Below are 25,710 nucleotides of genomic sequence, written 5' to 3'. Positions count from 1 at the left end.
AGAAAAGTCCACATCAAGCATTGGAATGGCAACAGGTCAACTACCCCAACTTCACGGCACCCCCATCTAAACTTGGATCTGAACTTCCTACCTTAGGCCTATAGAAGACGTTCTGCACAGACAGCATGGATACAATGGTCAGCATTTCCTCACTGCAGCCCAGATGCACAGACATGATGAGCATTTTGCATAGCATTGGCTCCAGAGGGAACTCTGCCATCTAGAGGGAGAAAAAAAGACTACAACTGCTTCCCTGTGGAAGACACATTTCGATTCACCATAGCAAGACCTTGGTCAGAGTGGGTAACAACACAGATTTTCCCAAAGCATACTGATGCCTTGGGATGCCTTTCTCTATCAGAAGAATGCTGTTGTTTATTCTTTTCCCAAATAAACTCCAACAGGATGTATGTGACCAAGCATATAACTACTGTTGGGGTAGATGAGAATTTTGCAGATGCCGTTTCTAAGTAAGGCTATATTCAGTAATACATCCTCAGGCAAAATTAACTATGAACAGAACACCTTTTTGTATAAAGAAGAAACAGTTTAAAGTGATAGTGGAAAAATTCAGGTTAAAAACAAACATTTAGAATTCTACTCAAAGCTTATCTACGGCCTCAGCCTGATTTTGTACAGACCAAAGGATGTGAAAGGCTGACCAGGGAATCTTCCCAAAAGCACAAGATTAAGTCTGTCCCTTACCCGGCGGCCCAAGCGAGTGAGCAGGCCCTCATCATCCAGGGCCCCCAGTGTGTACAGCTGCTCCATGGCTGTGATCAAAGTTTCCATAGGTGGGGCATCCATGAAATCAAAGGACAGCAGATCATTGATACCCATGGCCTAGAACAGAAAGGAAGAAGGCATGTGATAAGAGGGTCAGTCTAGCCAGTGTCAGCATGTGGGGAAGCTACTTGTTACTTTATTTCCCATTTCTTCAATTGCAATTAGGAAGCCACTGGTGAGACTGGTGGTAACTTCCAGGGCTGGGCCACATAAAATTCAGACTATTATAATAGAAAGCACATACTTGAGACGGAGTCTCACTCTGTCGCCCAGGCTGGAGTGCAGTGGCCCAATCTCAGCTCACGGCAACCTCCACCTCCTACGTTCAAGCGATTCTCCTGCCTCAGCATCCCAAATAGCTGGGATTACAGGCACCCGCCATCATGCCCAGCTAATTTTTGTATTTTCAGTAGAGATGGGGTTTTACCATGTTGGCTGGGCTGGTCTTGAACTCCTGACCTCAAGTGATCCGCCTGCCTTGGCCTCCCAAAGGAAAGCACATAATTTCTCAGGAAACTTTACTCTCTCAGTTGGGCATGGTGGCTCACACCTGTAATCCCAGCAGTTTGGGAGGCCAAGGAGGGAGAATCACTTGAGCCCAGGAGTTGAGACCAGCCTGGGCAACATGATAAAACGTCTTCTAAAAAAAAAAAAAAAAACCCTAACACTCTCTCAAAATGGCAATACGTATGACTCAACAACAAAAGGACAAACAACTCAATTTAAAAAATAGGCAAAGAGCTTGAATAGACATTTCTTCGAAGAAGATATACAAAGGGCCAACAAGCGCATAAAAAGATGCACAGATGCACAACATCAGTAGTAATTAGGGAAATGCAAATCAAAACCACAATGAGATATCACTTCATACCCACTAGGATGGCAATAATTTTTTTAAAAAACAGAAACTAACAAATGTCGGTGAGGACGGGAGACATCAGAAACCTCACGCATTGCTGGTGGGAACGTAAGATGTTGCAGCCACTGGTTAGTGGTTCCTTAATAGGCTAAATACAGAATTAGCACATGACCCAGCAATTACACTTCTAGATATATATCCAAAAGAACTGAAAGCAGACTCAAACAGATACCTGCACACTAATGTTCATAGCAGCATTATTGATAATAGCCAAAAGGTAGAAACAATCCAAATGTCCATCTGCTGATGAATGGATAAACAAAATGTGGTATATACATACAACAGAATACTATTCACCCTTAGAAAGGAATGAAATAAATGGATAAACCTTGAAAATAACATGAATAAATCTTGAAAACATTATTCTAAGAGAAACAGGTCAGACACAAAAGAATATTGTATGATTCCAGTTAAATGAGGCTATCTAGAATAGACAAATTCAAAGAGGTAGAAAGTAGAAGAGTAGTTACCAAGGGATAGAGGAAGGGGGAAAGGGGAGTTACTGTTTAACAGGTACAGAGTTTCTGTTTGGGACAATGAAAAAGTTCTGGAAATGGATGTTGGTGATGGTCGTACAACATCTTGAATGTATTTAATGCCACTGAATTGTATACTTTAAAAAGCTTACAGTAGCCGGGTGCGGTGGCTCACGCTTGTAATCCCAGCACTTTGGGAGGCCGAGGCGGGCGGATCACGAGGTCAGGAGATCGAGACCATGGTGAAACCCCGTCTCTACTAAAAATACAAAAAATTAGCCGGGCGTGGTGGCGGGCGCCTGTAGTCCCAGCTACTCGGAGAGGCTGAGGCAGGAGAATGGCGTGAACCCGGGAGGCGGAGCTTGCAGTGAGCCGAGATTGCGCCACTGCACTCCAGCCTGGGTGACAGAGCGAGACTCCGTCTCAAAAAAAAAAAAAAAAAAAAAAAAAGCTTACAGTAGTAAATGTTGTTATGTATTTTACGGTAATAATAATAATATAGTCTACCAACTTGTCCTGTCTCTTGCATACATCATTTCTACTATATATCTATGAGGGATCTCGTACCATGTTAGGTGGGAGGGATATAGAAATGGCCAGGATATGGCCCCTGCTTTCACAGAGTTCACACTGGGTGAGAACTATGTTCACAAAACCACCACAGTGCAATCTACACGCCTGGCACGTAGCAGGTGTTCAATACATTAGCTAATTCGATGAATAAAAGAAACAACTGAATGATGCACGATTCAAGTGTATATAAAGTGTGATGTGGTAGGACCTAAGCTTTCTATTTCTTTCTCATAAAGTGATCGTGACCATAAACACAGCAGGTGTTCAATAAATGTTTATTGTGTGAATAATAACTATGAGGAATTATGTTAGCAATCATCAAGCACTGTGCCAGGTGCCTTTACCTACATTATCTCACTTATCTTTCCAACAAATACTATTAACAGCCCCTTTTTCAGAGGAGAACACAGAGCAGAGGGCAAAGTAAATAAACTTGCCCAAAGTCACAGTTTGGAGCTGAAGTCCGAGCCACAGATGTCTCTCTGTTGGCACTTCAGAGACTGGAGTAGGTTTCTTTTTTCTTTCCAAAGCTCTGTTTTAGCCTCTTTTACAGGGAATAAATAATAAATGACAACAGAGCACCCTGCACCAGAAAGTACCAGGGCTCCAGAGTAGCATCAATGTCGGGGGAAACGCCATCAGCTGGGAAATTATTCATATAGCTCCTCCTGCCAAAAGAGAATGAAGTCCTCACTGGGGACTGAGAGAGGAAGAACAATGATTCAGAATGAAAACCAAGCCCCTGAGAGCCAGTCTGAAATCTGTACTGACAGTTCCCTTGCAAAGTTTTTGAACAGGGGGTTTTTCTCTCGTTCTAAAAGAACAGAATTGGATCTGAGCGCTAAAGTGGTTGAGGTTAGGTGTGTTTGTCCACAGTTTGGCATTGATTATATTTTTCTAATTTCCTTTTAGAAAATGCTCCTAACTAGAACCTTTTACAACCTAATATCCTGCTGGTTGTTATGGTAAGAAAAAATGTGTGTTCATAGCAGACATGCCAACTTAGCCCCAGACCTGCCGTGAGAGGCTGTTATCACAGCCATTTGCATTTCACTCAAAGGGACTGGTTTCATGAGGTTACTAAAGTATTTAACAAGGTTCATAAAACTGAGATTCATTTATGAAGGCCAGGATTGGACTGTTCCACCAACCCATTTTAACAAGACAGTGATTTCTACCTTGAGTGACAGCACTGTGCTTGCTAAGTTGGTTCTCTGGATTTCCGGCACGTTGGTGGTCAGCATTTCATCTCGGTAGGCACGTTCTGTGTACAGCCTGTAACACTTCCCTGGGCCTGTTCTCCCAGCTCTGCCAGCTCGTTGCTTTGCCTGAGCCTAGAGGGGTGGGCATATAAAAGCAACATATCTGTTAAACACTGCTTAACAGCTTTACCCAGGATATCTGTTAAAAGGGGGACAATTAGCAACTGGCAAAATCAGAAATGGGGTTGATTTCACTTCCTTTGGGACCATTTCCAAGACTACCAATGCTCTTATCTTCCCCTCTCCATACTCAGCACTTTGGGGAAGTTTGTTCAAGGGAGGCAATACAAGCAGGGTTAATGGAAGAAATATTATACAGATCTCAGACATATATCTTCAACATAAGAGAAAGCATAAAACAAGATGACAGAACACCATCCCCACAGTTATGACCAAAAATGTAAGTGAAATAAATATATTATGTCGATCATCCCAATGATGACTCCACAGTCATTTTAAAAATTATGTTTGCAGGCCAGGCGTCGTGGCTCATGCCTATAATCTCAGCACTTTGGAAGGCCAAGGTGGGCAGATCGCCTGAGCCCAGGAGTTTGAGACCAGCCAGGGCAATATGTTGAAACTCCATCTCTACAAAAAATACAAAAATTAGCTTGGTGTGGTGGCTCACGCCTGTAGTCCCAGTATTCAGGAGGCTCAGATAGGAGGATCACCTGAGCCTGGGGAGGTCGAGGCTGGCTGCAGTGAGCCGTAATCATACCACTGCACTACAGCCTGGGCAACAACAGAGACTGACCCTGACTCAAAATAAATAAAAAATAAAAATAAAAATCATGTTTGCAATGTTAAATGGCAGAAGAAAATGTTCATTCGCATTAAATGCAAAATGCAATGTAAAATAATTTTAGTAAGTCTTTATATATCAACTACTAGAAGGAAATGACTAGGGGAAAAAAACCCTAAAATGTTAACAGTGGCTAACTCTGATAGTAGGTTTAGACCTGATCTGATTGCAGATGAGGTCTATTTTCTTTAGACTTTACCAAATATTGAAGATGTATTATTCTAATAGGAAAATTAAATACTCAAAAAAATATACAAAACTGCATACTTACTTGACTACTAAAATTGCAACCATGAAAGAAATAAACATGAAAAAAGACTGGAATGAAAAACAGCAAAATGATAACAGTGGAAGTGGTAGGATGATGGGTAAATTTTTTTCTTCTATGTTTCAAAAATAATATAACACTATTTCGAAAACACTAATTTTTTTTTAATTAAACAAAATGTAGTTTAGCCATAGGTTGCTAGGAAACAATGAATAGCAATCTGAAGAGGGCCATTTTCGGACAAAACCATCTGTTGTTACAAACAGTACCAGGATTTACAAATTACTATGCCAGCTCCAAACCAAAGGATAGGTTATGAAAGGACAAATAACCACACAAATCCAGGCAGCAATCACACACAGTGGCTGGACTCCACAGCATTCTACAGATGTCTCTCCCCAAATCACGACAGGCATGTGTAACTAATTTCTTGATCACCACCACCCTAACAAGTAGTATAGAGCATACAAGCTGGAACCAGGCTACCCAGGTTCAAATCTTGGCTCCACTAGCTCTGTGATGTTAGGCAGATCACCTAACCCCTCTGTGCCTTAGGCACCTCATCTGTGAAAATAATATCTACCACGTAGGATCAATGCGAGAATGCACTGAGTCAATGCACGTATCTAGGATGTTAAGTGCACTGTAAGTGTTAGCTATTATCGGGCCAGGCGCAGTGGCTCATGCCTGTAATCCCAGCACTTTGGGAAGCTGAGGTGGGTGGATCATGAGGTCAGGAGATGGAGACCATCCTGGCTAAGACAGTGAAACCCCGTCTCTACCAAAAATACAAAAATTAGGTGGTCATGGTGGCATGCGCCTGTAGTCCCAGCTACTTGGGAGGCTGAGGCAGAAGAATCACTCGAACCCAGGAGGCCGAGGTTGCAGTGAGCCGAGATAGCACCATTGCACTCCAGCCTGGGCGACAGAGCGAGGCTCCATCTCAAAAAACAAAATGAAACAAAAAGTGTTAGCTATTATTATTACTTAAGTTTCAAAATAAAAATAGCCTTATGGCTTTCACAAATTATGAAAGTAATACATACCTATTGTAAAAGATTAAGACAACATATAAAACTATAACAGAAAATGCACATCATCTAGTAGCACCACCCATAAATAATCTTGGCTAACATTTAGACTACATGCTTTCAATCTTGGGCACAGCTCACTCACACACACTCTGCAGAAATGCTCACCATCTATTTTTAAACAAAAATTGGATTATACCATTCATGCTGTTTTGTAGGCTCACTTTTTCAAATAAAATATTATAGTTACATGTTTATGTCATTAAATATAGATACACGCCACCATGTTAATGCCACCAACATTCTATGGCATGAATATACCATAATTTATTAAACTACTTCCCTTTTGGAATACATTTAGAATTTTTTCCAGGTTTCCTCTGATATAAACAATGCTTCAATGAACATCCTTTTCTATTACCTTTGGACATGTATTTAATCATTTCTAACTTCCAGATAAATTTCTAGAAGCAGAACAGTTAGGTTAAAGAGATGAACATTTAAGTTTTGGATATACTGTTGCCAAACTTCTCTCAAAAAAGTGATCGGGTAATTCATTTTTAAATGTAATTTAGGCAGGAAATTATTCCATAATTACCAAAAACCCAGAAAATCATGTAATTTATTATTATCTCAGATATCTATCTCATAGCTAAGCAAGGTACTAGAAAATAAAGTACTGATCTTTCCATCTAAAATAGGTAATATAGGGTACTAGGATTCAAACTTTTTTTATGTTCTAGTTTTATGGGGCATTTAAACAAATTATTATTATTATTTTAGAGACACGGTCTTGCTCTGTTGCCCCAGCTAGAGTGCAGTGACGCTATCCTAGCTCACTGCAGCCTCAGACTCCTGGGCTCAAGTGATCCTCCCACCTCAGACTCTTCTTTTTTTTTTTTTTTTTTTTTTTGAGATAGAGTCTCGCTCTGTCGCCCAGGCTGGAGTGCAGTGGCGCAATCTCAGCTCACTGCAAGCTCCACCTCCCGGGTTCATGCCATTCTCCTGCCTCAGCCTCTCCGAGTAGCTGGGACTACAGGCGCCCGCCACCACGCCTGGCTAATTTTTTGTATTTTTAGTAGAGACGGGGTTTCACCGTGGTCTCGATCTCCTGACCTCGTGATCCGCCTGCCTCGGCCTCCCAAAGTGCTGGGATTACAAGCGTGAGCCACCGCGCCCGGCCTCTCAGACTCTTAAGCAGCTGGGACTGGTGGCACATGCCCCCATGCCAGGCTAATTTTTTTTTTTTATTTTTTATAGTGACAGGGTCTTGCTATGTTGCCCAGGCTAGTTTAGAACTCCTGGCCTCAAGCAATCCTCCCACTTCAGCATTCCAAAGTGCTGGGATTACAGGTGTGAGCCAAGGTGTCTGGCCTTATGGGGGCATTTTAATGGTGAAATACTATTCTAAAGATTAAAAAGGGCCAGGCATGGTGGCTCACACCTGTAATCCCAGCACTTTGGGAGGCCAAGACGGGTGGATCATCTGAGGTTGGGAGTTCAAGACCAGCCTGACCAACATGGCGAAACCCCATCTCTACTAAAAATAGAAAATTAGCTGGGTGTGGTGGCACATGCCTGTAATCCCAGCTACTTGGGAGGCTGAGGCAGGAGAATCGCTTGAACCCGGGAGGCAGAGGTTGCAGTGAGCCGAGACTGCGCCACTGCACTCCAGCCTGGGCAACAAGAGTGAAACTTAGTCTCAAAAAAAAAAAGAAAAAAAAAAAAAAGATTAAAAACTTCAAGGCTCAATCAGACTTCGGGGATAAAAAAACATTAAAAACAAATAACAAAAAATCCTTCCCTCATGTCATTATAGTACCCGGTATCATAAAAGTTCATCTTTGAAAACAAGTTTGAAATATATAACCATAAAAAAATTTCAGAAAGGCCCTAACCAGGATTATCAGGAAAACTGTTGATACAAGCCATCATACCTGAGAAATAGGCGTCACCACGAGCTGGTCAATCCCTGTCTTGGAATTGTAAACTTTCTGCTTCACGAATCCTGGGTCCACCACATAGTAGATACCATCAATAGTCAGCGATGTCTCTGCGATATTGGTAGCAATCACAACCTGCAGGCAAGAGGGGCAAAGCTGGAGTGAGGTGCCCAGGCTCAGCCCTGAGGTGTGAAATGGTCTTCTGAACCCAGATATCTTCCCAAAAGAATATGTGGCTATCTCTCTCTCTAGACGGTTAAAATGACACTTAATCCCAGCTCAGCCTCCAACAGCACAAGCGAGGTGCCTTCTGCTTAACAGTTAAGTTGGAAAAAGGATGGTACCTGAGAGGTGAGTGGAATAGGAAAAAGCTATGGCCAATAAAAGCCAATTTCATTTGGTGCAAATAGCTACTGTATATCTCATTTTCTAGATCCAATGTTGATTACCACAATTTTAATTTTCTAGCACCCTGGGAAAGCAGAGATTTCCTGGCATCACATGTGCCAATGCAAAATGAGATTTTTCTTTCCCCTACCGAGACATCTGGACTAAAAAATGGGCTGCTTGTATTTTGTGGAATATGTATGTGGAACAAGAGGGAGATTGCTTGTTTTTACTGATCATAAAATGAACCACGAGATGACACAAGAATTTCACAGTTTGCGTGTGTGTAGCAGTCTATGTGATCTGGAGGATTATTAGTCTCAGCTTGGCACTGTCACTGTTCTTCTACCCAGAGGCTCAGCTAATAAAACACAATTGCTTGGAAAAACCATCACTGGGGGCACTGGAATATCACGCATCATGCCAGCATCTTACTGGTCCTTAAAGGCTTCTACCTGCTACAGAACTACAGAAGCCCTGCTTAGAAAGAACTCTCATTATTAGGAATAGAATAGGGGAGAAATTCACCATCTTTCCACTCAAGCCTCCTCCCATGTTTCCCTCCTCAGTGCCATCTTCCATCCAGCTGCCCAAGCCAGAAACCTGAGAGTCATGCCTGACTTCCCTCACCCTTCTTCCCTTTACCTGCTAGTAACCACCAAGTCTTGTCCATTTTAACTCTTTAACATTACTCAAGTCCATCTGCCTTCTTTTTTTTTTTGAGACAGAGTCTCACTCTGTTGCCCAAGCTGGAGTGCAGTGGTGCAATCTCGGCTCACTGCAACCTCCACCTCCCGCGTTCAAGCGATTCTCCTGCCTCAGCCTCCTGAGTAGCTGGGATTACAGGCACGCGCCACCATGCCTGGCTAATTTTTGTATTTTTAGTACAGACTGGGTTTCATTATGTTGGCCAGGCTGGTCTTGAACTCCTGACCTCGTGATCCACCTGCCTCGGCCTCCCAAAGTGCTGGGATTACAGGTGTGAGCCACCACTCCCGGCCAAGTCCATCTGCCTTCTACTCTTAGGTATATGTCCAAGAGAAATGAAAACATACGTCCACACAAAAACTTGGTTTTCTTTTTTGAGACAGGGTCTGGTTTGCTCTGTAGCCCTGGCTGGAGTAAAGTGGTGTGATCATGGCTCATAGCAGCCTCACCCTCCTAGGCTCAAGTGATCCTCCCACCTCAATCTCTTGAGTAGCTGGGACTACAGGCATGTGCCAGCACGCCTGGCTGATTTTTTTTTTTTTTTTTTTTGTAGAGATAGGGGTCTCACCATGTTGCCCAGGCTGATCCTGAATTTCTGGGCTCAAGGGATCCTCCCACCTTGGCCTCCAAAAATGCTGGGATCTGCCAGGCGCAGTGGCTCACGCCTGTAATCCTAGCACTTTGGGAGGCTGAGGCAGATGGATCATCTGAGGTCAGGAGTTTGAGACCAGCCAGGCCAACATGGCGAAACCCTGTCTCTACTAAAAATACAAAAATTAGCCAGGCGTGGTGGCACATGCCTGTAATCCCAGCTATTCAGGAGGCTGAGGCAGAAGAATCACTTGAACCTGGGAGGCAGAGGTTACAGTGAACCAAGATCATGCCACTGCATTCCAGCCTGGATGACAGAGCAAGACTCTGTCTCAAAAAAAAAAAAAAAAAAAAAAAAAAAAAAAAAAAATGCAAAAAAAAAAAAAAAAAAAAAAAAAAAAAAAAAAAAAAATGCTGGGATCACAGGCATATGCCACTGCGCCTGGCTCACACAAAAATGTGTAAACAAATGTTCACAGCAGCATTATTCAAGAAAGCCCAAAAGTGAAAACGACTCCTATGTCTATCTTCTTCTTTCTTTTGAGATAGTTTTGCTCATTGCCCAGGCTGGAGTGCAATGGCACGATCTCGGCTCACCGAAACATCTGCCTCCTGGGTTCAGGTGATTCTCCTGCCTCAGCCTCCCAGGTAGCTGGGATTACAGGCACCCGCCACCAAGCCTGGCTAATTTTTGTATTTTTAGTAGAGACAGGGTTTCACCATATTGGCCAGGCTGGTCTTGAACTCTTGACCTCAGGTGATCCATCTGCCTCAGCCTCCCAAAGTGATGAAATTACAGGCGTGAGCCACTGCGCTCAGCTCCAGTGTCCATCAACTGATAAATGGACAAACAAAATGTGTTGTGCTCATACAACACAATAGTATTCAGCAAGAAAAAGAAATGAAGTATTGATACATACTACAATGTTGATGAACTCTGAAAACATGCTAAGTCTGGAAAAATCACTGGAAATAAGCCAGCCACAAATATATGATTTCATTTATATGAAATGTCTAGAATAGGCAAATCCACACAGATGGAAGATATAGGTTAGTGGTTTCCAGGGGCTGAGCAGAGGAGTAAATGGGGGTAGATGACTGCTAAAGGGTACAGCATTTCTTTTTAGGGAGATAAAATTGTTCTAAATATAATTGTGGTGATGGCTGCACAATTCTGTGAATATGCTTAGCCCTCTGTATCTGCTGGTTTCCCATCTGTGGATTCAACCAACAGCAGATTAAAAATATTTGAGGAAAAAATACAACAATAAAAAAATACAAATAAAAAATACAGTAAAACAACTACTTATATAGCATTTACACTGTATGAGGTATTACAGGTAATCTAGAGATAAAGTATCACACAGGAACATGTGCATAGGTTACATGCAAATACTATGGCATTTTATATAAGAGACTTGAGCATACTTGGATTTTGATATCCTCGGGGGTCCTGGAACCAATCCCCACATACTATGGGTAAAAGCCTTTGAATTGTACACTTTAAAAGGGTAAATTCCGGCTGGGCACGGTGGCTCACGCCTGTAATCCCAGCACTTTGGGAGGCCGAGGGGGGCAGATCATCTGAGGTTAGGAGTTCGAGAGCAGCCTGACCAGCATGGAGAAACCCTGTCTCTACTAAAAACACAAAATTAGCCGGGCGTGGTGGCACATGCCTGTAATCCCAGCTACTTGGGAGGCTGAGGCAGGAGAATCGCTTGAATCTGGGAGGCGGAGGTTGCGGTGAGCCGAGATTGCACCATTGCACTCCAGCCTCAGCAACGAGAGCGAAACTCCGTCTCAAAACAAACAAACAAACAAACAAACAAACAAAAAAATCGTAAATTCCAATCTGGGCCACATGGCGAAACTGTGTCTCTACAAAAAAAATACAAAAATTGGCTGGGCGTGGTGGCTCACGCCGGTAATCCCAGCACTTTGGGAGGCCGAGACTGGCAGATCACATGAGGTCAGGAGTTCGAGACCAGCCCGGCCAATGTGGGGAAACCCCATCTCTACTAAAAATACAAAAATAAGCCAGGCGTGGTAGTGGATGCCTATAGTCCCAGCTACTCTGGAGGCTGAGGCAGGGGAATTGCTTGAACCTGAGAGGTGAAGGTTGCAGTGAGCTGAGATTGTGCCGTTGCACTCCAGCCTGGGCAACAAGAGTGAAACTCCGTCTCAAAACAAAAACAAAAACAAAAACAAAAATTAGCCAAGAATGGTGGCATGCGCCTGTAGTCCCAGCTGCTTAGGAGGCTGAGGCAGGAGGATCACTTGAGCCTGAAAGGCAGAGGTTGCAGTGAGCTGAGATCACACCACTGCACTCCAGCTTGGGTGACAGAGTGAGACTCCATCTCAAAAAAAAAAAAAAAAAAAAGTGGGGGATGGAGGGAGTTAATTGAAAGGTATGTAAATTATATCTCAATAAAACTGTTATTAAAAAAATACCTACATCCATCTGTCTCCTTTCCTGTTGTCTCATACACACAGTCATATACTTGGTTCCAGCCACTGGAACTATGCCATTCCCTGAACTGGCCCCACTTGCTCGTCTCCAGGCCATCACAGATAGTTCTGTGTCCTCAGAATGCTTGTCCCCTTGCCTTTCAAGAGTTCTCCAGGACTACCTTAGATCCTTATTTCCTCTAGGAAGACAGGGTTGGGTGCTCCCACCTAGGTATCCAAGCATGAGTGGCATTTTCACACTAAATGCTGAAAGTCTGTTGACTGGGGATGCCCCACAGCAGATAGAGGCTTGTTCTCACAATGCAGCTCCAATGTGTAGCCCAAAGCCTGGTAGATGCTCAAAAAACATTTGTCAAATGAAGAAGAGGAAGAAGAGGAGAGGTCACATACTAAACAAATTGGTTGGACCTCATTCCTAAACAAATTGGTTGGACCAGTCTCTGAAACCTAACAAACAAGACTTGCATACACCTGGCCGGGCGCGGTGGCTCATGCCTGTAATCCCAGCACTTTGGGAGGACGAGGCGGGCGGATCACGAGGTCAGGAGATCGAGACCATCCTGGCTAACACAGTGAAACCCCGTCTCTACTAAAAATACAAAAAATTAGCTGGGCGTGGTGGCGGGTGCCTGTAGTCCCAGCTACTCAGGAGGCTGAGGCAGGAGAATGGCGTGAACCTGGGAGGCAGAGCTTGCAGTGAGCTGAGATGGCGCCACTGCACTCCTGCCTGGGTGAGAGTGAGACTCTGTCTCGAGAGAAAAAAAAAAAAAAGACTTGCATACACCCTAAGCAATGCCTACTATGGCTGGCAGGCTGCACACAACACATGGTTTCAGGGCACATGGAAGCTTCATTTTTGCATGTTACCTTTCTGCTGCCTGGTGGAGCTGGGTCAAAGATTCGGGTCTGCATCTCACTGGGAAGAGCAGAGTACACTGGGAGGATAATTAACTCTGGAACATCAGGTCCCAGGGATTTCATTCTTTCATACAGGATCTCACAAGCAGTATCAATTTCTTCCTGACCAGTCAGGAAGACCAGGATATCACCTACGAGCAGAATAGAACATTCATCTACTTTCTGTGTGTGTGTGTGTGTGTTCTATACAAAGGCTATGGTGATATTAATAAAACTTCAAAGAACAGAACATATACATTCATATTCTGACCAGTAAGTAAACAATAGAAGTTTGTTTATATATGACATTATAACCACCATCATTTCAAACATACAAACCTGAGGCTTACAGAGAGATGAATATTTAGAAGGTGTTTTTAAAAAGATTAGCAAAAAAGATGCCCATATGAGGACTTTTGGCCTAAGAGGGAAAAAATTGCTTTTTCCCTTTACCTGGTGGTTCTGTTAAATGAATCTGCATAACAGTAATCAGGCTGGCATCCAAATAATCTGTCTCAGGTTCCTTTGTGTACAGTATTTCCACTGGATATGTTCGACCTGGGATGGTGAAAATGGGAGCTTCATAGAAGTATTGAGAAAACTTCACTGCATCCAAGGTGGCTGAGGTGACAATCAGCTTCATGTCCTGCCGTTTCTGAACTGTCTAAAGAGAAATATTATGTGGCTTACTGAAAAGGACTACCCAAAGACACAGGTACTCAAATCCAACTGCCAGAATTCAGTTTCCAACAGGTAGAGGGGTCATTAAAGAGCATCTAGTTACCTTTTTCAACAATCCAAAGAGCACATCAGTGTGAATTGTCCTCTCATGCGCCTCGTCCAACATGATGATCGCGTACTGAGTGAGATCAGGGTCAATCAAGCACTCTCTAAGCAACATCCCATCTGTCATGTACTTGATGACTGTTTCAGGGCTAGTGCAGTCCTCAAATCGAATGGTGTAGCCCACCTAAAGCAGAACAGAAGGGGAAAACCTAGGATACAAATGTCTCCTTTTCCCAATCACCAGGCAAGATTTCAGCCCAGTCACTGTCACTCATAATCTTAAGAATCTGATCGCCGGGCGTGGTGGCTCACGCTTGTAATCCCAGCACTTTGGGTGGCCGAGGCGGGCGGATTACGAGGTCAGGAGATCGAGACCACGGTGAAACCCCGTCTCTACTAAAAAATACAAAAAATTAGCCGGGCGTGGTTGCAGGCGCCTGTAGTCCCAGCTACTTGGAGAGGCTGAGGCAGGAGAATGGCGTGAACCCGGGAGGCGGAGCTTGCAGTGAGCCGAGATTGCTCCACTGCACTCCAGCCTGGGTGACAGAGTAAGACTCCGTCTCAAAAAAAAAAAAGAATCTGATCAAGATGTACAGTAATTTCCTCATAGTAAGACTATACCCTGAACAGACTGATTATGACAATGGGAACCCTCTCTCCCTCAGGAGAAACCTGAAAAAAGGCAGTATTATTAATATTTCCATTTGATAGATTAAGAGATCTGGGCCTTTGTTTCTGGTATTTTTAGAGCGACTCCACTATCTACTTACCTCTTGGCCTAAGCAACAACCAAACTCCTCTGACACTCTTTTGGCCACCGACATAGCTGCCACTCTTCTGGGCTGGGTACACCCAATCTTGCCCCTGGAAGTGTAGCCTGCCTCCGCCAGGTACTGGGTGATCTGTGTTGTCTTTCCAGATCCTGTCTCACCAATGACAATCAAGATCTGATTGTCATGGACGGCCTGAAAGCAACAGAATATAAATATGGTAATTAAAATCTGCCAGAATATAAATATGGTCATCAAACAGAATATAAATATGGTCATTAAAATCTACATTACTCTGGAATAAAATAATTACTATATTCTAACACCAAAGAGGAATATACATATATAGTTAAAGAAGTCAACAATGAATTTAAAAGATACACAAAAAGTGTTCCTTCCCACTGTAACTTCCAAATTTCTAGTATCTTTCCTCAAAAGTTATTTCTTATTTCTGTGTTGTTTGTAACAGCCAAGGATTACAATCAACGATGTTTCTATGGATATAGGACTAGTTAAATAAACCAGAGCCTATCCAAATAATACAGCCCATAAAAAAAGGCTTTTTTTTTTTTTTTTTTGAGACGAAGTCTCACTCTGTCGCCCATGCTGGAGTGCAGTGGCATGATCTCAGCTCACTGCAACCTCCTCCTCCCGGATTCAAGCGATTCTCCTGCCTCAGCCTCCCAAATAGCTGGGACTGCAAGTGGCCGCCAGCACGCCTGGCTAATTTTTGTACTTTTAGTAGTGACAGGGTTTCACCATGTTGGCCAGGCTGGTCTCGAACTCCTGACCTCAGGTGATCCGCCCGCCTTGGCCTCCCAAAGTATTGGGATTCAGGCGTGAGCCACTGTGCCTGGCCTGGCTTTTTTTTTTTTTTTTTTTTTTTTTTTAAGAAGGCCAGGCGTAATGGCTCATGCTTGTAATCCTAGCACTTTGGGAGGCCAAGGAGGGAGGATTGCTTGAGTCCAGGAGTTCAAGACCAGCCTGGACAATACAGTGAGACCGCATCTCTACAAAAAATACAAAAAACTAGCTGAGCATGATGGTGCATGCCTTGTAGTCCCATCTACTTGGGAGTCTGAGGTGGGAAGATCACTTGAGCCCAGGAGGTAGAGGTTGCCATGAGCTGAGATCATGCCACTGTACTCCAGCCTGCACAAAGTGAGACTCTGTCACACACACACATACACACACACACACACAAATCTCTGAGACATATCATTAAGTGGAAAAAGATATAGAACAGTGTATATAATATCACTGCCACCTGTAAACACATAACAGTACTCATATAAAATGTGTGTGTGTGTGTGTGTGTGTGTGCATATTTTGTACTTGCTTGTATACATATAAGATATTGTTGAAAGGATTCACTGGAAACTAGTAAACCTGATTACCTCAAGGAAGACTCGGTGGTCTTAAAATCAGAACTCCAGAATATAGAGTACCGAAGCACTCTATGAGTTGTCCATATGAGTTTACTGACTATCTTCATTTTTAATTACTGAACAGAGCTGTTGGTCCATGCAACACAATACTCTGCCCACTTAGAACTGTTCTAGGGGCCCCAGGAAAAAGAAAATATACAGACACATACATAAGTATGCGTGTCTGTACATGCACACACAAACATTTGTGATATGGGGTCTCACTCGATTGCCCAGGCTGGAGTGCAGTGGTGTGATTGCAGTTCACTGCAGCCTCGACCTCTCAGGCTCAAGCAATCCTCTTATCTCAGCCTCCTGAGTAGCTGGGACTGCAGGCATGGACCACCACACCCAGGTAATTTTTTTTTTTTTTTAGACGGAGTCTCTCTCTGTAGCCAGGCTGGAGTGCAGTGGCATGATCTCAGCTCACGGCGTGATCTTGACTCATTGCAACCTCCGACTCCCTGATTCAAGCGATTCTCTTGCCTCAGCCTCCAGAGTAGCTGGGATTATAGGCATGTGCCACCATGACCAGCTGATTTTTTGTATTTTTAGTAGAGACAGGGTTTCACCATGTTGGCCAGGATGGTCCTGAACTCCTGAACTTGTGATCTGCCCACCTTTGCCTCCCAAAGTGCCGGATTACAGGTGTGAGCCACCATGCCCCACCAAATTTTTTATTTTTTATAGAGACAAGATTCCCTATGTTGCCCCAGGCCGGTTTCAAACTCCTAGGCTCAAGTGATCCTCCTGCCTTGGCCTCCCATGTGCTGGGATTATAGGCATGCGCTACCGCGCCCAGCCCCATTTAAAAAAAAAGTATTTAGAAAGTTTTCTCCTTCTTTTTTAACCCTTTCGGATGAGCCACTTCAAGTAGGCACATACTTGTCCCGTTAGTTTCAATTTAAAAATATCACCCCTCTTTTAGACAATAACCCTACTCCCCACCAATACATCATAAAAGTCTTCTCACCTGGACCAACTGCTCCTTCAGTTTGTAGATGGGCAGGCTCTCCCTCTGCTCAAGGATTGACATCTGGGTCTTTTTTCCGTAAGAGGCTTTGTTGCCCCCAAAGGCATGCTTCTTCCACTCAGGAATATCATTGGGCATCATCCCAATACCCCTCATGTTGGCAGCAATCTGTCTGCCTTCCGCTGGAAAGGAAAACAGGCAACTTAGTATTGTCCTCAAGCTACCTCACGACGTACCAGGAAAAAAATAAAATGGCACGTGGGCACTGCACATGCAGCATCTCAATTTAGCGACCCGTGATCAAAAGTACTCAAAGAAACAAATTAATGTGAAGAAAAGAATACAGAAGGGGCAGCAGGGAATGGGAAAGAGACTGTAACAAGTGGTGCTACACACCTGTGATGTCAGAAAAAAGGTTAGTTGAGAGAAGTGAAGACCTGATTGTTTGACACTGGAATTATTTTTTTTTTAGGTAGGGTCTTGCTCTGTCATCCAAGTGGGAGTGCAGTGGTGCAATCCTGGCTCACTGCAGCCCTGACCTTCTGGGCTCAAGCGAGAAGAGGTCACTCTATGTTGCCAGGCTGGTCTCGAACTCCTGGGCTAAAGCAATCCACCCATCTCACACTCCCAAAGTAATGGAATTACAGGTGTGGCCACCATGCGCAGCACTCTCTCCTTTTTAAATAACTGCTATATCGAGATGTAATTCACAAACCATGTCACACTTATTTTATTTTATTTTATTTTTTGAGACAGGGTCTTGCTCCGTTTCCCAGGCTGGAGTGCAGTGACGCAATCACAGCTCACTGCAGCCTCAAATTCCTGGGCTCAAGTAATCCTCTCTCCTTGGCCTCCCAAAGTGCTGGGATTACAGGTATGAGCCACCAAGCCAGGCCTCCGTGTCACTCTTTTTAAGTGTTTCACTCAGTGTTTTACTGTATATTCATTAAGTTGTGCAACTATCCCCACTATTTAATTTTAGAGTATTTTCATCATCCCAGAAAGAAACCCTGTGCCCATTAGCAGTTACTCCCCATTCCTCCCTTTTCCTTTCCCTTGGCAACCATTAGTCTACTTTCTACGTCTATGGGTCCTATTCTGGATATTTCATACAATATGTGGTCTGTTGTGCCTGGCTTCTCTCAGATTAATTTTTTTTTTTTTTTTGAGACAGGGCCCGGCTCTGACGCCCAGCAGGCTGGAGCACAGTGGCGACATCTTAGCTCAGCAACCTCCACCTCCTGGGCTCAAGCAATCCTCCCATGTTAGCCTCCTGAGTGGCTGGGACTACAGGTGCACGTGATCACACCCGGCTAAACTTTTTTTTTTTTTTAAACGGAGTTTCACAATTGTTGCCCAGGCTGGAGTGCAATGGCGTGATCTCGGCTCACTGCAACCTCCGCCTCCCAGGTTCAAGTGATTCTCTTACCTCAGCCTCCCTAGCAGCTGGGATTACAGGTGTGTGCCACCACATCTGTTAATTTTTCTATTTTTAGCACAGATGGGGTTTCACTACATTGGCTAGGCTGGTCTCAAACTCCTGACCTCAGGTGATCCACCCGCCTCAGCCTCCCAAACTGCTGGGATTACAGGCATGAGCCACCATGCCCGGACTAATTTTTGTATTTTTTTCAGAGACAGGGTTTCACCACATTGCCCAGCTTGGTTTCAAATTCCCCAACTCAAGTGATCTGTCTGCCTCAGCCTCCCAAAGTGCTGGGATTACAGGTGTGAGCCACCTTGCCCAGACCTAGCTTATATTTTCAAGATTCACCTTGGAATTGTGGCTTGAGGAGAAAAAAAAAATGAGCAGAATTTTAGTGGCTCTCTAGCATATGCAAACATTTTACAAATTTGATGCCAAAAGCTGGCTACGAAAAAATACTTATGCCTACTAACCAAATAAGCGAGCTTTGGCAGAGGCCAAAGGAGGGTCATGGAGAACATTTCACTAAAGGGTAAAAGGGAATGAATGGGTTTATTCTGAGGAAATGGAAGATGATATTGTTAAACAATGAACGGATATGTCCAACCTTCTACTGTAAATCTAATATTTTGGTTTTTATTTTTGTCGTTTTTAAAAATTTAATTTTAAAATAGAGACAAGGGCCAGGCACGGTGGCTCACCAGTAATCCTAGCACTTTGGGAGGCCAAGGGGGGCAAGATCATTTGAGGTCAGAAGTTCGAGACCAGCCTGACCAACATGGTGAAACCCTGTCTCTACCAAAAATACAAAAAAATTACTTGGGCATGGTGGCGGGCACCTGTAGTCCCAGCTACTTGGGAGGCTGAGGCAGGAGAATCGCTTGAACCCAGGAGGCAGGGGATGCAGGGAGCCAAGATCATACGACTGCACACCAGCTGGGGCAACATAGTGAGACTCCATCTCAAAAATTAAACTAAACTAAACTGAAATAAAATAAAATAACAAAAGAAACAAAATAAAATAAAATAAAATAAAATAGAGATAAGGTCTTATTATGTTGCCCAGACTGGTCTTGAACTCCTGGCCTCAAGCAATTCTCCTGCCTCAGCCTCCCAAAGTGTTGGGATTACAGGCGTAAGCCATCATGCCGAACCTAATCTAATATTTGAATCTCTAATACATGCAGCCAAACTGATATCTAAATTAACACAATTCCCAAACTTCTGTCTCCAGCCCAGACCTCTCTTCTGAACTCTTATATTCAATTCTACACTGGATACCTCAACCTAAGATGTCCACTAGTTGCCTCGGATACAAGTCCAAAACGGAATTCACCATCTTTCCCCACAAACCCATTTCTCCTCCAGTGTTCCCATCATTCATCCTAGCACTCATACCAGAAACCTGGAAGTCATCTTTGACCATTCCTGTTGCCCCACATTCAGCAAATTATTTTTCTCACGTACATCCCTCCTCTTTGCTACCTCCACGTTCAAGCCACCATCCTCTCTCTTCTGAATTATTATAAGAGCTTCCTAAATCATCACATGTGCCCCATCCAACTCATTTTGCAGGGCACCCTGAATCATCCTTTGGAAATGCAACTCTGGTCATGCCATGTGCCAGCTGCAAACTTTCAACATCTGGCTGGGCACGGTGGCTAACACTTGTAATCCCAGCACTTTGGGAGGCCGAGATGGGGGGGGATCACCTGAGGTCGCGAGTTCAAGACCAGCCTGACCAACATGGAGGAACCTCATCTCTACTAAAAACACAAAAAATTAGCTAGGTGTGGTGGCGCATGCCTGTAATCCCAGCTACTTGGGAGGTTGAGGCAGGAGAATCACTTGAACCAGGGAGGTGGAGGTTGCAGTGAGTCGAGATCACGGCATTGCACTCCAGCCTAGGCAACAAGAGCAAAACTCCGTCTCAGAAACAAAAACAACAACAACAAAAGAACTTTTCAACATCTCCCAGTGCTATTAGAATTCAGCCCAGCTTCCTAATGCCACCTACAAAGCCGTGGCCTGATGCTCTTATCTCATCCCCTACCACTGCCCATTGCTCTCTCTATTCCATCCACACAGGCCTTCTTTCAGTTCCTTCTTTCCCACCCCACAAACCCAACACGGGCTACTCCTCAGGCTGGAACATACTCCCCAACCTCCATCCCATCTCCACTTGACAGACTGAGTCCCATTTATCCTTTGGGTCTCAATTTCCCCAGGGAAGTGACCCACCACAGTCAATTACATTGCCTGTACTTCTTCACATGGCACTGATCATAATTTAATTATTTGGTAATTATTTAATTAATATCCATTTCCCTAAGCTGCAGTGCATAAAAGCAGGGATCATATCTGTTTAATTCACATCTGTATCCCCAGTTGCCAAACACAAATTAAATTAAGTATTTGTTATGACTATATCTCATAGCTAATATTTACTGCACAAAGAATTACATGAAAAAGGAAGTTTCTTTTTTTTTTTTTTTTTTTTTGAGACAGAGTCTCGCTCTGTTGCCCAGGCTGAAGTGCAGTAGCGGGATCTCGGCTCACTGCAAGCTCTGCCTCCCGGGTTCACGCCATTCTCCTGCCTCGGCCTCCCGAGTAGCTGGGACTACAGGCGCCCGCAACCATGCCCGGCTAATTTTTTTGTATTTTTAGTAGAGACGGGGTTTCATCGTGTTAGCCAGGGTGGTCTCGATCTCCTGACCTCGTGATCCACCCGTCTTGGCCTCCCAAAGTGCTGGGATTACAGGCGTGAGCCACCGCGCCCAGCCTGGAAGTTTCAAAGCTGTATTATCTTTAGAATAAAATTTTTTTTTTTTTTTTGAGACGGAGTCTCACTCTGTAGCCAGGCTGGAGTGCAGTGGCGCGATCTCGGCTCACTGCAACCTCCGCCTCCAGGGTTCAAGTGATTCCCCTGCCTCAGTATCCCGAGTAGCTGGGATACAGGCGTGCACCACCACGCCCGGCTAATTTTTTGTATTTTTAGTAGAGACGGGGTTTCACCATGTTGGCCAGGATGGTCTCGATCTCCTGACCTCGTGATCCGCCCGCCTCAGCCTCCCAAAGTGCTGGGATTACAGCATGAGACACCGCGCCCGGCTAGAATAACATTTTTAAAGTGATTCAGAAGAAAAACTCAGTCTAATGATTTGACCATGGCTATTAAAACATTTTTGGTTTTAAACATGTGTTTAAGAAAAAACCAAACATGCTCTAACTGAACTGAAAAACCACGGGTAAATTTTTTTTTCGAGACAGAGTGTCATTCTATCACCCAGGCTGGAGTACACTTGCCTGATCTCAGCTCACCGCAACTTCCACCTCCTGGGTTCAAGTGATTCTCCTGCCTCAGCCTCCCGAGTAGCTGGGATTACAGGTGTGTGCCACCATGCCTGGCTAACTTTTGTATTTTTTTAGTAGAGACTTGGTTTCACCATGTTGGCCAGGTTGGTCTCGAACTCCTGACCTCAGGTGATCCACCTGCCTTGGCCTCCCAAAGTGCTGGGATTACAGGCATGAGGCATCGCCCCTGGCCCAAGGGTAAATTTTTAGTGTGTGCCAGGAGTGACCCCTCCCTGTGTTCTGAAAGGCTCAGATTTTTAAACAAGGTCCATACACCCCTCCAAGGGTCCTACCATCAGGCAGAGGGTCAACCCAGTGTTTGTTGAGTCCCATGGGAATAGAATCCATCTCAGCTTCCCGCTGGGCCTGTTTGAGTTCCCGCCTTTCTTTGGCCAAGGCACTCTGCATCATTGCTGCTTGGGAGAGGGAGCCATCTGGGTTCTGGTGCAACAGAAGAAAAAACAACATGGATTAAATGTCCAGGAAATAATATGTAGAAGTTAAGCTCCTGTAATCTAAAACATGAGACCACATCTGGAATAAAGTTCTTATCAATGTAACAGACTATATGAAAGAAATGGATAAACCGTAGCATATTCAGATAAAATGAACAAGGACAATGATAAATCATTGAAGGAACTGGATGTTTAGTTTGAAGATGAGAACCCCAAAAGAGATAGGAATGATGTGCTACCTTTAAATGTATGAAGGACATAAGAAAGGTATAAGAATTTTTCTGTATGACCCCGGGAACCAAAATCAAGACCAATGTGGACACTTCAGTGAGCAAGGTTTCAGGTATGCCTAAAGAAGAACTAGTGATCAGATCCATCTCATGATGAAATGTACCTCCTTAAGGGCTGGTGAATTCTCTGTCACTAACAATGTCATGCAGCTATGAGATGACCATATGAGAAGAACACTGCAGAAGAATGATACGCGTGGATTCTAAGCATTTCATATGTGCTGGGCTGGGAGACCTTTAATATACCCTTTTCCATGCCTAAAATGTTTATTGTTCTATGAATTCTGGTTTGGATTCCCCTCACAGCTCTGCCCTCTCCAACACCCAGTGCTACAGCTTTCTATGGTGGTCAATCCCAAGTGCTCAAGTAAATCCTTCAAAACTGCCTTTGCATCTACAAGATTCAAGCCCTAAGGAATCCAGGCAAAGGCAATGATGGTAGATTAAGCATTCCTCTCTACCTCTGCTTCCACCCAAAATACACAAAAGGAGCACAAAAGAATTCAACGGGCAAAAGCAATAAAGCCAACCCAACCTCCATTTAAAACAAAACTATTATAGACCCTGGCTAACAGCCAATAATACTTTCTGTGGCCCAAGTTCTACTTATGCGGATCTAATAACCTGACCCATTACTTTAGAAAAAGAAGTCCACTTGACATTTCCAGGTTAAAGGTCCAATAATTCTCACCTTGACAATTTTAATGGGGCTCATGTCCATGCTTTGCTTAGTGTGCCCTCTCAGGAATGGAGGCTCTTCCTCAACCAATTCAATCTCAAGGTCCTCATCTAAAAGTCCCCCCAAAAGAAGAATTAGCCATAAACAAGAGAAAATAACAATTTTCACAAAAACAATTAATTTCCATAGGCACCAACAATCTTTATCAAAAACAGCTTCCCCTGGCGGGACGTGGTGGCTCTTGCTTGTAATCTCAGCACTTTGGCAGGCCGAGGTAGGAGGATCACTTGAGGTCAAGAGTTTGAGATCAGACTGGTCAACATAGTGAAACCCCATCTCTATTAAAAATCCAAAAATTGCCAGGCGTGGTGGCTCACGCCTGTAATCCCAGCACTTTGGGAGGCTGAGATGGGCGGATCACAAGGTCAGGAGATCGAGACCATTCTGGCTAACACGGTGAAACCCCGTTTCTACTAAAAATACAAAAAAAATTAGCCAAGCGTGGTGGCGGGCGCCTGTAGTCCCAGCTACTCGGGAGGCTGAGGCAGGAGAATGGCGTGAACCCAGGAGGTGGAGCTTGCAGTGAGCCGCGATCACGCCACTGCACTCCAGCCTGGGCTACAGAGCGAGACTCCGTCTCAAAAAAAAAAATAAAAAATAAAAATCCAAAAATTATCCTGGCTTGGTGGTGGGCACCTGTAGTCCCAGTTACTCAAGAGGCTGAGATAGGAGAATAGCTTGCATCCGGGAGGCAGAGGTTGCCGTGAGCTGAGATCAGGCCATTGCACTCCAGCCTGGGCGACAGAGTGAGACTCTGTCTTAAAAAAAAAAAAAACAAAAAAAGGCTGGGTGCAGTGGCTTTCACCTGTAATCCCAGCACTTTGGGAGGCTAAGGCGGGCAGATCACCTAAGGTCAAGAGTTCCAGACCAGCCTGGTCAACATGGTGAAACCCCATCTCTACTAAAAATACGAAAAAATTAGCTGGGCTTGGTGGTGCAGACCTGTAATCCCAGCTACTTGGGAGGCTGAGGCAGGAGGATCGCTTGAACCCAGGAGACGGAGGTTTCAGTGAGCCAAGACCGCGCCACTGCACTCCAGCCTGGGCAACAAGAACAAAACCCTGTCTCAAAAAAAAAAAAAAAAACCTTCCCAGGTCAAAGGACAGCAATGCAAGTAAAACTCTAACCCAGGTGACTATTCCCCCTATCACCAGCCATTTCTAGAGCATTTGTGCTCCAGCCCAAGAACTGATCAGATCTACTTTGAAAAGAAGTTAAGCCTGTGAGAAAATGCTCTCCTGACATTCTAAATGGTACTAGGGCATTTGCCATCCAACTTCATTGTGGAATAATTCTTAACACATAATAAATTTGTAAAAAATTAGTCCGACAATCGAACAACACCAAGTGGAACTTGCTTACACTTATGGCAGAAGTATAAACGGTACAGAAACCAGCAGAAAACAATTTGGAACTGCCCAGCAAAGTCAAACACACACATTTCTTACTACCCAGTAATTTTTTTTTTAAGACAGGGTCTTGCTCTGTTGCCCAGGCTACAGCACAGCGGCATGACCTCCCAGGCTCAAACAATTCTCCCATTTCAGCCTCCCCAGTGGCTGGGAGTACAGGCACACATCACTACACCTGGCTAATTTTTTTTTTTTTGTAAAGACAGGGCCTAGCTATGTTGCCAGGGCTGGTCTCAAACTCCTAGGCTCATGCAATCCTACCATCTCAGCCAGCCTCCCAAAGTGCTGGGATTACAGGGCTGAGCCATGACACTTGGCCTACCCAGTAATTCTATGCATATAGGGAAAAAAGAACGTTTTGCACATAAGCACTAAGAGACAATATAGCAATTTCAAAATACTATTATTCACAAAGATTAACCAAAAACCAAGAAACAACTCATATGTCCATCAAAAGTAAAATGGATAAATTATAGACAACTTATATATAAACACTCTATAGCAATGAAAATGAGTGAAATACCAACATAAATATCAAAAATATGTAAGTCAAAAAAAAGAAAAATGAGTTAAGTTCAAAAATAAACAACACAATATAACGTTAAGGGATAGATACGTAGATGGTAAAACTAAAGAAAAGCAAGGGAGTAATTAACACAAATGTGGGATGGTGGTTACTCCTAGGAGGAAGAAAGAAGATCTAAGCAGAGGGGAGCATATAGGGTCTTCAGAGGTGCTTGTAAAATTCTACTTCTTAAACTGGGTGGTGAGTACGTAGGTGCTCACTTACTACTACAATATAAGTTACAGAATTCTAAGATTTCATAACTTCAAAAAAGTCATTATGGGCTGAGTTAAAAGTTGTTTCCAGGGTAACTCAGAGGTAATCTAGGTGGATCCAGGGTTTTCAGAATAATTACTAAGGGCCGGGCGCGGTGGCTCATGCTTGTAATCCCAGCACTTTGG

At 43.9% G+C, this 25,710-nt stretch overlaps 1 protein-coding gene across 1 annotated transcript in view; it reads right to left on the bottom strand.

The window, feature by feature from the left end:
* LOC116475370 (ATP-dependent RNA helicase DHX8) overlaps positions 1-25,710 on the bottom strand; it is a 40,774-nt gene that overhangs the window by 5,305 nt on the left and 9,759 nt on the right. The window contains exons 2-12 of the mRNA XM_032164725.2: positions 23,285-23,382; positions 22,142-22,289; positions 17,069-17,250; positions 14,669-14,863; positions 13,897-14,082; positions 13,566-13,776; positions 13,083-13,264; positions 8,055-8,195; positions 3,933-4,088; positions 706-843; positions 92-220 (exon numbers count right to left, since the gene is read on the bottom strand). Of these exons, the coding sequence (XP_032020616.1) occupies positions 92-220; positions 706-843; positions 3,933-4,088; positions 8,055-8,195; positions 13,083-13,264; positions 13,566-13,776; positions 13,897-14,082; positions 14,669-14,863; positions 17,069-17,250; positions 22,142-22,289; positions 23,285-23,382 (1,766 nt within the window). The remainder of the gene's footprint in view (positions 1-91; positions 221-705; positions 844-3,932; positions 4,089-8,054; positions 8,196-13,082; positions 13,265-13,565; positions 13,777-13,896; positions 14,083-14,668; positions 14,864-17,068; positions 17,251-22,141; positions 22,290-23,284; positions 23,383-25,710) is intronic.

The sequence above is a fragment of the Hylobates moloch genome, unplaced genomic scaffold (assembly GCF_009828535.3).
Source record: "Hylobates moloch isolate HMO894 unplaced genomic scaffold, HMol_V3 SCAFFOLD_10, whole genome shotgun sequence".
NCBI lineage: Eukaryota > Metazoa > Chordata > Mammalia > Primates > Hylobatidae > Hylobates > Hylobates moloch.
This window is presented reverse-complemented; position numbering and strand designations above follow the sequence as displayed.